The sequence below is a fragment of the Neofelis nebulosa genome, chromosome 5, assembly GCF_028018385.1.
Source record: "Neofelis nebulosa isolate mNeoNeb1 chromosome 5, mNeoNeb1.pri, whole genome shotgun sequence".
Taxonomy (NCBI): Eukaryota; Metazoa; Chordata; class Mammalia; order Carnivora; family Felidae; genus Neofelis; species Neofelis nebulosa.
The window spans coordinates 37,552,904-37,568,226 of NC_080786.1; the positions used below are offsets into that span (position 1 = coordinate 37,552,904).

Sequence of the window (15,323 nt, forward strand, 5' to 3'; positions counted from 1 at the left end):
TTTTGTTGACTGTTTCCTTTGCTGTGCAAAAGATTGTTTCCTTTGCTGTGTGGGGGATCTCATACCCCCCGCTGTTCAGGCAGTCCCCAAAGAATAGTGAGGGCAGTCAGCTCACCCCACTCCAGCTCCACAACTCTCCTACATTTTTTCTTCGGCATGCAGCTGGGATTCGAAACCCTAAGTCTTAAAGGACCACGTGGATCCTTTCCCTTCCTCTGGAGTACAGCTAATGAAATTTTGGCTGGCACCTACAGGGTCTTTTGTCCTTGGGGAAGCAATAAACCCTTCTCCAAAAGCCTTCCAGGAAGGGAATGTTCTCTCCCAGTGAACCCTGGAGATCCCTATACCACCCTATGCACTCCATGGCCAGCTCCCTCCTCTCCAGAAGCATGAGCCACAGCTCTGGTCCAGAGAAAGTTGTACACTTCCAAAACCTCAGAATTTGAGCTCCAAACATTGTTTGCAAAACACATCTGGGACCCTTAGTATTTCTCACTCCCCAGTCCATGGTCCAGAGAGGTTTTCCCTCTTGTGTCAACTCTCAACCTCTCTCTCTTACCCTCCCTTGTCCCTCTCCACAGAAATGGTTCCCTCCCCTCAGCAACACCACCATTTTTCTCTCCCCAGTTCACTTCCATGTACCTCACACTTGCCAAGCTGTCTCCCTCTACCTGTAGGGATCCTTCTGTCACTCAGTGGATAGATTTCCTGGATGTTCCAAGTGATCAATACAGCTGTGTTTGAGGGACAAGGAAAATCCCAGTCCCCCTACTTCTCCACCATCTTCAGTGCCACAGCCTCTTAATGAATCTTTTCTTGCCCACTATTACACTGCATCTAATGATCATTTTGAAATGTAAATTCATTCATGCCCTCCCCCTCACACAGAGTCACTTAAGGCTCTAGTGGTTTACCAATCATTTAGAATAGCATTTCCAATGCTTACCAGAGAATAGAAAGTCCTGCATTATCCACTATGCTATGTATAACTTTCTTTAATTTTATCTTCTAACGCATTCCTCACGGTCATGAAACTCTGGGTGCTCTGACCCCAACCATCCCCTGATCTTTCTAAAACATTTACTCCCTCTTTGGCATCCACCATTCTCATTGCCTGGTACGCTCCTCCCATATGTATCTATGTGATTGCTCATCACTTCTTTTGGATCTCTGCTCAGAAGTCACTCAGAGAGGCCTTCCTTGATTCTCGTATTTGACAATGCTTCCCATGTCATTTAACATATCAAATAAACTTAAATAGTTTAGCAAATTCTTTGGAATGTTCCAGGCCAAAAAGACTTAAGCCAATCCAAAGTCCAAACAAACAGGGGCGCCTGGGTGGCTTAGTCAGTTAAGTAGCTGACTTTGGCTCAGGTCATGATCTCACGGTTCGTGGGCTCGAGCCCAGCATCAGGCTCTGTGCTGACAGCTTGGAGCCTGGAGCCTGCTTAGATTCTGTGTCTCCCTCTCCCTCTGCCCCTCTCCTGCTCATTCTCTGTCTCTCAAAAATGAATAAATATTAAAAAAAAATTTTTTTTAAGTGCAAACTTTGTCTTTTTAAAACAGAAAACCAAACTCTAACTTTGTATCAGTTTAGTTTTGATATTAAAATCAATTCATTCCAGTCTGAGTCCTGACCACATATACAATTCCTTTCCAGAGATTCCTTTTTCACAAACTTTCTACAACTATTTTTTCCTAAAAAAAAAAAAAAAAATACATCTCAATTCCTTACACCTTTTTTTTTTTAATCAAAAACATATATTTTACTTCCCTTGCATATGGAGATGTTTCCCTTATTATTTCTAGTAGTGTTAAACAATTGGGAACTGTCTGTTATACCAGCATTCTTTAGATTGGCAAATTTATAAATGCATTTTATAATTTTTAGAAGCATATGCCTTTTAAATTTTCCAATGTAGCACTAATGATGTGGGGAACAAAGACAAAAGAAAAAAAAAATAATTTCCTTACAACTTCGAGCCCATTGACAAGTCCTTGAGACAGGAAGTAACCTTCCCCTAGGTACTCAGCGGCCTCAATGATAACACTTTGCTAAGGGCAAAAGGCAATTTTAGCTTAACATTATCCTGACCTCCAGGATCCTGTAAGTCTCCTTTAACATATAAAAATTCTTTTAGAAACCTCCTTTATCTCTACGCCCCAGGATATAGGTTAGCAATCATCCTCCAAGCATATGGCTCACTGATATACATCTAAAGGGTCTCATGACTAAGGTTTTATTAGACAGTACTTTTAAATGACCTTTTCCTAACAACAGCTAGCCCTTAAAGGTCCTGGAAACCTTGTTTCCAAAGTTCCTTAGAGACTTATGCTATCCCTAAACCCCTCCCAAGAATGTATATAATCAGTCACCCGTCACTACACCAGTACAGCTCTTTCCTATAGGTCCTGTCCCCATGCTTTAATAAAACCACCTTTTTGCACTGAATACGTCTCAAGAATTCTTTCTTGGGCTTGGCTTTGAACCCCAGCATTTCCACATCACTGAAACATCCAATTATATTTTAGTTTTTCTGTAATAAGAAGCCACAAGTAGATAAAACTATGTTCAATAATTAATGTTTTAGTATTTCATGTTATTTACAAATAATCTAGATATTTAATGAATTTAACTTAACTCATTACTTAACCTAACTCAGCAAAACCTTAAGATGTTGGGTTACCAAAAAGATTTAGGAAACTATTTAAAAGTTTACCTAAATTTTTGGGGCGCCTGGGTGGTTAAGTCGGTTGAGTGTCTGACTTCAGCTCAGGTCATGATCTCACAGTTTGTGAGTTTAAGCCCCACGTTGGGCTCTGTGCTGACAGCTCAGGGCCTGGAGCCAGCTTCGGAGTCAGTGTCTCCCTCTCTCTCTCCCCCTCCCCCACTTGCTCTCTCTCTCTCTCTCTCTCTCTCTCTCTCAAAAATAAAAATAAAACATTTTTTAAAATTGGGGCAATTTTGGGACTGGTGAAGAAATAGGTAAACTTTGGATTGCCTCTAGAGCTACATTTTTAGTTTTGTAAAGATTGTAAGATAAGGACAGTTGCTTTCAATTCCTCTAAAAATTGGGTTGTAACTTAAATGACATAGGTTGATCCACTTATCCAACTATATTATTCTCGGTTTGCTTCATTTTCTTCTAGGGACATACTTTGAATTTTCAACATTTCTGGTGGTATTGAATAAACCCCCATGGGTGTAAAAAGGGTCCCGAAAGAGGTGCAAAGGATACTACCTTCCCTAGATCTAAAGTCACTCTCAATGACAGTCAAAATAAAGAACACTGCTGACAGTGTAGAACCTGCTTGGGACTCTCCCTCCCTCTCTCTCTGCCCCTCCCCATGTGCTACGCTCACGCTTGTACATTCTCTCTCACAAAATAAATAAATACACTTTAAAAAAGAACTTTCATAGGGGTGCCTGGGTGGCTCAGCTGGTTAAGTGTCAGACTTCAGCTCAGGTCATGATCTCGCAGTCTATGAGTTCGAGCCCCTTGTTGGGCTCTGTGCGGCAGGCTCAGAGCCTGGAGCCTGCTTTGGATTCTGTGTCTCCCTCTCTCTCTGCCCCTCCCCTGCTCATGCTCTGTCTCTCTCTGTCTCAAAAATAAATAAAAACATTTAAAAAAAATTAAAAATGAACTTTCACCCTTTGCTGGCTCCTGCTAGTTTTTCTAGGAACCCCTCTGCAGGCTCTGATATCTACCAGGGTTTCCTCTTGACTGTTTCATGGAGTAATGTAGCACTGTTATCAGAAAATCCCTCAGTTTCAACAACTCTAAGAGAGGCCTATTTGGGTGTCCTCCTTTGAAGGTAAATACAGGGGTGTCTATAAGGCCATTAATGTGGTAGAGTTTTGTTTATCATTGTGCAGTCTTTTCAGAGTGGAAAAACAATTCAGACTGAGGATGAGTGGAATGAGTATTCCAAGGAGGAAAGAGCGGAGCAGTAGGAGTTACATCAGTCTTTTGTTTGGGGTACTTCTTCTATCTTTAATTTTTCATTAGCCTTTTGCAATGAATCTTTTAATGAAACAACTTGGGAATTTTGAAACCTTTTGGAGGCTTCTGCTTGCCAATTAAAACAGGTATCTCATTCTGTTTAATTTGGGAATCCTTGCTTCCAAGTGCATTTCTTTTTTTTTTTTTTCTTTTCACTGTTTATTTACTTTTGAGAAAGAGAGAGAGAGAGAGAGGGAGGGAGAGAGAGAGCATGAGTAGGGGAGGGGCAGAGAGAGAGGGAGACACAGAATTCGAAGTAGGCTCCAGGCTCTGAGCTATCAGCACAGAGTCCGAAGCAGGGCTTGAATTCAGGGACTGTGAGATCATGACCTGAGCTGAAGCTGGACACTTAATCGACTGAGCCACCCAGGAGCACGCCAAGTGCATTTCTTAAATGATATTATCTAATTGGAATGTTCCCATAACAGCAATTGTATTTCTAGGTTGTAATTCCCTCGAAGGCTGGCAGCAGTTTGGTAGGATTCTAGGTGCAAATGAAGTTAACCCATATTTCTGTCCAGCCATATGTAGCTGCAAATGGGGTGTAACTCATATTTCCGTCTGGCCTTATTTTGGAACCCCAACCTGATGGTTACCCAACCAAGTTCCTCAAGACACAAAACAAGCTTAGGAAGATTGTGCCATTGTTGCAAGACACCTGCAACTGCCAGGACTATAGTTCTTAGACATAAAGTAAGCCAGGTGTGCCAGAAGGTGGCATGCTTGACTATAGAATTTAAAGATCCCGTTAGCAAGCCTTTGGGTTTCCGGAGCTGAACTAATCCTTAAAAGGGACTTCAGGTTGGGGCTGTTGGGTTGGGGATCATGCATATTTTACAGTTCTATACAGTACCTTACTGTATAGAAGTTTTCTTGAGGTTGATGGGTGAACTTGTGTCAATCTAACCTACTCTGTGATCAACTTCTTCTATTTTCTTGAGGTGGTGAGCGCTCTAACACCCTTTAAATGCTCAACCTGCACCGACCAGTTTTTGCAGTTTTTTGGCATCTTGAGATCTCTGACAGCAATAGCTTTTATCTACACAAAACAAGACAAACATGTGCACCTTAATGTATCAGCAACAACCAAGAGATGTTACTGTGTCCTGGCCAAAAGAAGGCCCTGTGCTCACCACCACCAATTCTTGCTGGGTGGGAACCTTGCTGGGGTTTTCCAGCAATTCCAAGGAAATTGTGGTCTGAAAGGCTAGGGATTTGGCTCTGGGCAGACCCTTTTGTCAGCTCAGTTGGGCTCCAGGCAAAACTGCCAGCCCTGGGCATAACCTTCTGGCAGCTCAAGCTAACCCACCCTGTAAAGGAAAGCCAATTAGACTGAGGGAGCTTGAATGCACAAAGAGCAGAGCTCAGAACCAAGAGGGAACTTACCCACAGCCCTCAGAAATAGCGAGAAAGACAGTGAATTCAAAGGGTGTGCGGGATACCATGCCTGCTTCTCTTTGTCCCTGAATGCTGCTGGAAATTCACTTTGGATCTTGTTGCTGCCTGCCACCCAATCTGTTTAATAATAAAAACTTAAACCGAGTAAATTTTAAGTTCTAATTGGCTTTATTAGTCAATTCATGAATCAGGCAGCATCCCATCTAGCAAGCAGGGGGTGGGGTGGGGGTGGGGGGTGGGCTCCAAAAAGCTACAGCAAAAGAAAGATTTTTTTTTTTTTTAGTGTTTATTTACTTTTGAGAAAGAGAGAGACAGAACGTGAGCAGGGGAGGGGTAGAGAAAGATGGAGACAGAATCTGAAGCAGGTTCCAGGCTCCAAGCTGTCAGCACAGAGCCCAACGCGGGGCTCAAACTAAAAAAACCACGAGATCATGACCTGAGCTATAGTTGGACACTTAGCCAACTGAGCCACCCAGGTGCCCCAGAAAAAGAAAGATTTTTAAAGGTAGAGAGGGAGTGTAAAAAAGGAAATTATTAGCAAAAAAAAAAAAAAAATCCATTGTTTTAGGCAAAATTGCCATACTATGGGAAATTTGCCTATCAGTAAATTTCCTAGTGCTGATGGAAAATTCCCATGTTGACTGGCTAAGGGTTACATTTCTGGGGTTTGAAACTATTAGGCCATATATTATTAAGTCTTGGTTTACTAATTGGGCCACCATTTGGAGCCTTTGGTTTTCTTTCCTTTCTTTCTTTTTTTCTTTCTTTTTTTTTTTTTTTAATTTTATTTATTTTTAAGGGAGAGAGAGACAGAGCATGAGTGGGGATGGGGCAGAGAGAGAGAGGGAGACACAGAATTGGAAGCAGTTTCCAGGCTCTGAGCTGTGAGCACAGAGCCTGACACGGGGCTTGAACTCACAAACTGTGAGATCATGACCTGAGCCGAAGTCGGACGCTTAACCAACTGAGTCACCCAGGTGCCCCATCTTTCTTTCTTTCTTTTTTTTTTTTAAAGATTTTACTTTAATTTTATTTATTTATTTATTTATTTATTTACTTACTTACTTACTTACTTACTTACTTAAGAGAGAGAGAGAGTGTCAGGGAGGGAGAGAGAATTTAAAGCAGGATATAGGCCCAGGCAGAGCCTGATGTGGGGCTTTATCTCAGGACCAGGAGATCATGACCCTCAGGTCATGATCAGTTGGCTTAACCAACTGAGCCACTTAGGTGCCCTAAGATTTTATTTTTAAGGAATCTCTACACCCAATGTGGGGCTCAAACTTCCAGCCCAGAGATCCAGAATCTCATGCTCCACTCACTAAGCCAGTCAGGCACCCATCTTTTTAACAACATACAGCAATATTATAAGGACCAAAACTCCATCTGAAGAATACTTTGTCACTAACCTTCAATTCTTCCAGCCATACCTTAATCTGAACCTGTGTCTACCATTAGGTTGAATAAGTCTAATCCTCTCTAAGTGACCAGGAATTTGTAACTTAGGAATTAAATTCCCCTCCCCTTACCCGATTCCTCCATCTACTATAGCAACCATACATCTAGGGAAAGATGGTCTGTACTTCCTACTTAAGCTATTATAGGAAATCAAAGTCAAGGTCAGAGTTTCAACACCCCCCCCCCCCAACCAGCTGGTAAATCCTTGAGATTCTCTAAGTTCTAGCTCTTTCATCCAGACAGAAAGAGTACAATCAAGAAAATCCTCAAAAACCTGTAACAGCTAATTTTTCTCTCTCCCACAGTTTCTTTACTGGTACATGCTGGCTAAGGGTTTCATACAACCTAAATACAACATTCTTCTTTAAATTGTCTTGTCACTGTTTGGTTACACTGTATCAAATACAACTAAGCACTGGCCCTATCCCTGTTTTTTGTCTCAGAGTATCCAATATAAACCACACGTTACTCAGAATACAACATTTAAAAAAAAATTAACAGCTTTATAAAAAGCAATACATATACTTCTATATACATATAGAAGTAAGGAAAGATTATAAAGTGCTTTCACATAAGGCCCAGTGATCCCCTTTCCAGAATACAAAAAAATACTTCTGATTATATCCAGGGCACTTTAACTTAAAAAGAAAAAAAAAAAAAAAACACTTTAATTTTATTCTGCAAGGACCTTCTATGTCTCTTAAATCTAATCCCAACTATTCATATATATTAGTTTATACTCTACATGGAGAAACCCCCAAGTTTTCTACTTACCAAGGCCACTACTGGTATAGGCACACCAAATATCTCTTCATCCACTGATCCGAAATGGTGGCTTCAAATAAAATTAATTAAAAAGTCAGTTATAGCTCTAAAAATATTAATTCTAAAATTTGGCAAATTGATTTTCACATAGGCCAAAAAATTATATAATGGACACACAAGCATCTCAAACAAATAATAAAATGCTTTCCCTACTAAAGCAAAATTTTGCTGGTTTCTGTATCCGATGTCCATTAATACCTCGTATCCCTCACAGGAGGCAGGAGAGACAGTGGTATTGAAAGCAGGGAGGTCAGGAGCCCACTCCAACACATCTGAGTATAAAAATATATCATCAGAATCCAAGCTAAATGATACAACAATTAGTGATTGAAAAGGAAGGGAAAAAACCCTTACCTTAAAAGGGTCAAATAGCCCAGTTGCACTGGCATTTGAAAAATCCGTGGCAAATTCAGAACCTAAATTTACATTGAAATAATATATTATCTGATGGTGTCAATCAACAACTATCCCTAGTTTATAAATTAGACCTTTGGCCTCAAAATCATTCCAAAATGTCTATTTCCAGGACAAGGTCTCCAAAGGAATTTCCCACTTAATCTTTTTGAACTTTTAGAGTTTACAAAAGTACTTTCAAATACACTGTCACATCATGATCCCCAGCTTCAGGATGAGGAAAGGGGTTCAAAGATGCAACGTGATTGCCTAGAGTGACCCAGCTGCAAAGTGGCACATCTGGTATTGAACTCATGTTACCACTTTTGAAATTAAGACTGTTCCTCCACCTTCTATTTGAGGGTTCATCACAATTTAAATATCACCCTCCTTGGGGTGCCCGGGTGGCTCACTCATTTGAGCGTCCGACTTTGGCTCAGGTCATGATCTCGTGGTTTATGAGTTTGAGCCCCACATCAGGCTGGATGCTGTCAGCACGGAACCTGCTTCTGATCCTCTGTCCCCCTCTCTCTCTGCATCTCCCCTGCTTGTGCTCTCTCTCTCTCTCTCAAAAATAAATAAAACATTAAAAAAATAAAAAATAAAAATCATCCTCTTACAAATTCAAAATTAAGGTAACTTTACTACTGCATGGAGTTACTGGGGTACCAAAAAGCAATGTATTTGGGATACAGGAAGGAAAAAAAGGAACCTCTATTTTTTTTAGGTGAATCATTTCTGTCATTTCTAGCAGTCAAATTTCAGTTACTTGTTGTGGGGGAGGGGTGGAATCCTTGGGTGGCTCAGTTGGTAAAGCATCTGACTCTTGATTTCAGCTCAGGTCATGATCTCATGGTTTCTGAGTTTGAGCCTCACATCAGGCTCTGCATTGACAGTTCGGAGCTTGCTTGGGATTCTCTCTCTCCTTCTCCCTCTCTGCCCCTCCCCAGCTTGCTCACCCACAATAAACAAACATTAAAAAAATTTCAAATCATGGGAATCTACTCTCGAAGCCAAAACTACAGTGTATACACTGTATGTTAGCTAACTTGCCAATAAATTATTAAAAAAAAAGTAAATAAGTAAAAAAAAAAATTTCAGTCACTGGAGACAGATCTATCAGATCATCTTTACCTTTTGTGAGCTTGTGTAACAACCAGGTATCAATAGTCCCAAAGCAGCAATTATCTTCTTCAACTGCCTTTTGCACCTTGAAAACACAATGGCACAAAACTGACTCAAAACGGTTAAATTATTGGGGCGTCTGGGTGGCTCGGTCAGTTAAGCGTCCGACTTCGGCTCAGGTCATGATCTCGCTGTCCGTGAGTTCAAGCCCCACGACGGGCTCTGTGCTGACAGCTCAGAGCCTGAAGCCTGTTTCAGATTCTGTGTCTCCCTCTCTCTCTGCCCCTCCCCCGCTCATGCTCTGTCTCTCTCTCTCTCTGCCAAAAATAAATAAACATTAAAAAAAAATTAAAAAAAAAAACGGTTACATTATTAAGTACACAATTAAAGGCCAAAGAATAAATACAATATAATCCCTTTTTTTTTTTTTATAAGAATGAATATATACAGGGGTGCCTGGGTGGCTCAGTCAGTTGAGCATGTGACTCTTGGTTTCAGCTCAGATTCTGATCTCATGGTTTGTGAGATCAAGCCCTGCATTGGGATTCTCTCTCTCTCTCCCTCTGCCCCTCTCCCCTGCTCATGCTCTCTCTATAAAAAAAAAGAAAAGAAAAGAAAAAAAAATTTTTTTAAAAAAAGGAATGAATATATACATAAAGAAACTATTTTTAAAATACACACCAAACAGTTCTAAGCAATTACTATAAGGTATAAAAGGCTTTAATTTCACATGAAGCATGTATTTTTGTGATGAATAAACAAATAAACTTTGTTCATCACAAAAGTAAATATATATATACGTATATATATATATACATATATATACGTATATATATATACATTTTTTTAAACATAAGAATAGGTTTAACTATAAGAGGTCTAAAACAGGGGATGGTATACTATGACCACAGTTCAAATCCAAGCCATTGCCTAACTCTGTACAGCAAGTTAAGAATGGTTTTTAAATATTATAATTGTTTTTTTTTAGAAAAAACTTTGTGACATAGGGAAAGTACATGACATTCAAATTTCAGTGTCCACAGATAAAATTTTACTGGAACACAGCCATGCTCACCTGTTTATGTATCATCTATGGCTGTTTTCACACTACAATAGCAGAGTAGTTATGACAGAAACCTCATGGCCTTCAAAGTTTAAATTATCACTAACTGGCATGTTACAGAAAAAATCTGCTAACCCTTAGTGTAAAGCATGCCACAGGAAACAAAATTATCAAAAGCTCTTTAAAATAGCTAATAGAGAAAATGAAATGCTTATTGAAATATCATTATTACTATTTTTTAAAGAGGCTCTATGCCCAACATGGGGCTTGAACTCACGACCCTGAGATTAAGCATCTCATGCTCTTCCAAATGAGCCAGCCAGGTGCCCCCAAGATATTATTTCTTTTCAAGATATTATTAACATAGTAGAAACAGTACCCTACATCACACTTTACCACCTCTTTCTTATTTGTCCATCAAGACTAGCATTTCCTGGCTTTGCCAAACTTGTCATCCAATGGCTATATTCCGTATGGCCATTATCTCACAACATCATTACTTCCCTACTAGAGCCTAAGCTACTTAAGAGCAGGAACTAAATTGCATTCATATTTATAAGCGCAACACCTAGGAGGGTTCCTGGCATATAACAGATGTTTAAAAAATGCATCCTAAATAAATGAGATAAAAAGAATGACAAATGAATACACTTAAGGATGGATTATATGTTAAGAGTAGAAAGGATCAATAAAATGAAAATGACATAAATTCCAAAAAAAGAAGTCACTTGTAGATTGTTTGTAACAAGTATTTTGAAGATTCAAGTTTTGTAAAACTTAAGTACGGAGTGCTTAAAGTAATATTACTTTATTTCAAACTCTCTTTAAATTTAGAAATTGTGATTCTAAAAATTTGTTCCAGATTAGACAAAGGTTAATCTGTATTTCAGTGAGTAGCAACAATGCCTGGCAAGTAATAAATTCATCTGTTCATTCAAAAAATGTTTGAGAGCCCAGTCCTCTGATAGGTAGTAGGTCGATATGAGGCTATGAAGACAGAGTTGATATTAGGGCTTCCCAAGGTAGGAGGACCAAGGTCAACTCTCCATGCTTTGGGAGAAGACTCCAAATGCCTCTACTCTATGAATAAGAGTAAACCAGAAAGACAGGTTCTCACAGGAACTGAAACTCAGTTTTATTTTATTTTATTTTTTAAAAAAAATTTTTTTTAACGTTTTTATTCATTTTTGAGACAGAGAGAGACAGAGCATGAATGGGGGAGGGTCAGAGAGAGGGAGACACAGAATCTGAAACAGGCTCCGGGCTCTGAGCTGTCAGCACAGGGGCCCGATGCGGGGCTCGAACTCACGGACCGCGAGATCGTGACCTGAGCCGAAGTCGGCGCTCAACCGACTGAGCCACCCAGGCGCCCCTGAAACTCAGTTTTAAATCGTCTCAGTCACTAAACTGGATTGAGGTAATCCTGGTGTCTAGAAAAATGAAAGAAACATAAATCTTATCCAGAGCAAGAAAATGCTATGTTAAGGCTCTCATAATTTCTACACACAATTTTCCAAATACTATGTCTAGATGATACACATACACATGCATACAAATAAGTAACTAGGCTCACCAAACTCATCAAGTTGTATATATTAAATATGTTCAGCTTTTTGTATGTTAATCATACATCCATAAAGTATTTTAAATTTAAAAGAAATGAAATAATCAGGCCTCTGAGGAAACAAGAGAACATGAAAATAAAAGAGAGAGAAAGACAGAGTCCATGGGGCTACACATACTAGAATAGTCATGGACTTTAAAATACCATGCTAATTATGTAAAGAAAAAAGTTCTAGAACTAAAAAATTAAGAACTTAATGGATGGGTTTTAACAGCACATTAGAAGCAACGTAAGAGAGAATAGATATGAGAGAGAGGTTAGAAGAAAATATCCAGAATGCAGTACAAAGAGACAAAAGAATGGAAAATATGAAAGAGTGAGAGACAAAGGGGATTTAATGAGAAGGTCCAACATGTATATAATCAAATTTTCTAGAAGGAAAGGAGATAGAGAGAATGGACTAGAAATGCCTTTTGAAAATAATGGCTGTAAAATTTTTAAAAGCAACAGAAGATACCAAGGATAAACTCAAGACACCCTACAAACCTCAAGTAGGTTGCCACTCTTAGACAATAGATGCAGAAAATGTATTTAATAAATTTAACATCCACTAATAATAAAGAGTCTTAGAAGGGGGGCCTGGATGGCTCAGTCGGTTAAGCATCTCACTTCGGCTTAGATCATGATCTCACAGCTCATAAGTTAGAGCCCTGCATCAAGCTGTGTGCTGACAGCTCGGAGCCTGGAGCCTACTTCAGATTCTGTGTCTCCCTCTCTCTCTGCCCCTTCCCTGCTTGTGCTCTGTCTCTGTCTCCCTCTCTCAAAAATAAATAAACATTAAAAAAATTTTTGAAAAGAGTCTTAGCAAACTAGGAATGAGAGAGAATTTCCTTAGTTTGAGAAAGGTTATCTTTTTTTTTTTTTTTATGTTTATTTTTTGAGAGAGAGAGAATGCACGAGAATGGAAGAGGGACAGAGAAGGGGACATGGGATCTGAAGCAGGCTCTGCACCAACAGCAGCAAGCCTGATGTGGGGCCTGAACTCATGAACTGTGAGATCATGACCTGAGCTGAAGTCAGACACTCAACTGACTGAGCTATCCAGGCATGAGAAAACCTAGTACATGGGCATCTAGGTGGCTTGGTTGGTTAAGCATCTGACTCTTGATTTCAGCTCAGGTCATGATCTCACAGTTTGTGGGCTTAAGCAGTGTGTTGGGCTCTGCACGGACAGCACAGAGCCTGCTTAGGATTCTCTCTTCTTCTCTCTTTGCCCCTCCCGCGTGCACACTCTCTCTCCCAAAATAAGTAAGTATTTAAAAAGAAAAAAGAAAAAAAGACTTACTACAAATTCTTACTAAATGGTGAAATGTTTAAAGCTTTTGTTCCAAGATCAGGAATGAATGAGAAAAGAATGTATGTGACCATCCCTTCTAGTCAATATATCCTAGAAGTCCTTGTCAATGTTTAAAAGGAAAAGGCATATTTCTATAACATCTTGTTATGTTAAAGAACTGCAAATTAAACCAGTGAGATGCTACTTCACACCTATTAGAATGGCTAAAATCCAAAACTGGTATCAAATGTCAACAAGGATGTGGCCCTCTCTTTCACTGTTGGTAGGGGTGCAAAACAGTACAGTCACTTTGGAACACAAATTGGCATTTTCTTACAAAGCTAAACATAGTCTTACCATTGGATCCAGCAATTGCACACCTAGGTATTTACCCAAATAGGTTGAAATTTATGTTCATACAAAACCTGCACAAAAATGTTTATAGCAACTTTATTCACAAGTGCCAAAAATTAGAACCAGAAGTGTCCTTCAACAAGTGAATGGATAAACAAATTGTAACAATCTAGTCCATGAAACACTAATCAGTGACAAAAGGAAATGCACTACCAAGCCACAAAAAGACATGGAAAAACCACTGTCTTTATATTTCTTCCCTTCTGCTCCTGTGGGTTCAGTTTGCCATCTTTTGCCAGTGTCTTAAGGTACAATGTTAGATGCTTTGTTAATATAGTCTCTATACATGGGGAACCTGGGTGGCTCAGTCTGCTGAGTGTCCAACTTTTGATTTCAGCTTAGGTCATGATCTCACAGTTTCTGAGATTGAGCCCTGCATCAGGCTCTGTGCTGAAAGTGTGGAGCCTGCTTGAGATTCTCTCTCTCTCCCTCCCCCCGCCACTCTCAAAATAAATTTAAAACTTTAAAAATTAAAAAAATAAAAAATATATATAGTCCCTATACATAATAGTCTTGCTATTAATTTCTATTTAAACACTGATCTTGGTGCAACACATAATTTGGTATGTTTTCATTTTCATTCATCTCAAAGTATTTTCTAATGTCTCTTAGGATTTCTTCTTTTACCTACTAGTTATTTAACTAGTTTGGGGGCACCTGGGTGGCTCAGTCAGTTGAGCGTCTGACTTTGGCTCAGGTCATGATCATGCGTTCATGGTTTTGAGACCTGTATTGGACTCTGGACTGACAGCTCAGAGCCTGGAGCCTGCTTGGGATTCTGCATCTCCCTCTCTCTCTGCCCCTCCCCTGCCCACACTCTCTATCTCTCAAAAAATTAAAAAAAAAAAAAAAAAAAGTTAAAATTTTTGTAAAATACACTGATTTCCATATATTTTTGAACTCTCCACATTTTTCTGCTAATTATGTTTAATTATGTTTTTAAGGATTTTATTTTATTTTAGCGTTTATTTATTTATTTTGAGAAAGAGAGAAAGAGAGCAAGCACAAGCAGGGGAGGGGCAGAGATTCCCAAGCAGGCTTCACGCTGACAGAGGACAGCCCAATGTGGGGCTTGAACTCACCAACTGTGAGATCAAGCCCTGAGCCAAAACCAAGAGTCAGACACTTAACCAACAGAGCCACCCAGGCGCCCCATAAGGATTTTATTTTTAAGTAACCTACACCCAACGTGGGGCTTTAACGCACAACCCTGAGATCAAGAGTCACATGCTCTACCTACTAGGCCAGCCAGGAGCCCCATATCTGTTATGTTTAATTTCATTCATTATCAGAGAAATATTTTGTATAATTTCAGTCCTTTTAAATTTATTAAGGCTTGTATTATGGTGTAGCATGTAATCTATCCTGGAGAACATTCCATGTACACTTAAGAATGTATATTCTGTTGTTACTGGAGATCTCTATGAAAGGTCTAGTTAGCTTATACTGTTGTCCAAGTTTTCTATTTCTTTGTTGAGCTTCTGTCTAGTTGTTTTATCCATTATTAAAAGTGGAGTGTTGAAGTCTCCAACTATTACTGTTGAATTGTCTATTTTCCTCTTCAATTCTGTCAATTTTTGCTTCATTTGTTTGAGGCACTGTTACTACATACATATATGTTTATAATTGTTATATATTTCTGATGGATTGACTTATCATTACAAAATGTCCTTCTTTATCTCTAATAACATTTTTTGTTTTAAAGTCTATTTTGGGGTGCCTGGGTGGCTCAGTTGGTTGAGC

At 39.4% G+C, this 15,323-nt stretch overlaps 1 protein-coding gene across 5 annotated transcripts in view; it reads right to left on the reverse strand.

Moving 5' to 3' along the window:
* Positions 1–15,323, reverse strand: part of GK5 (glycerol kinase 5) — a 78,742-nt gene that overhangs the window by 31,038 nt on the left and 32,381 nt on the right. For all 5 annotated transcript variants that reach the window (XM_058730094.1, XM_058730092.1, XM_058730091.1 and 2 more), the window contains 4 exons: positions 9,213–9,288; positions 8,040–8,101; positions 7,884–7,957; positions 7,635–7,695 (listed from right to left, as the gene is read on the reverse strand). In XM_058730094.1, the coding sequence (XP_058586077.1) occupies positions 7,635–7,695; positions 7,884–7,957; positions 8,040–8,101; positions 9,213–9,288 (273 nt within the window). The remainder of the gene's footprint in view (positions 1–7,634; positions 7,696–7,883; positions 7,958–8,039; positions 8,102–9,212; positions 9,289–15,323) is intronic.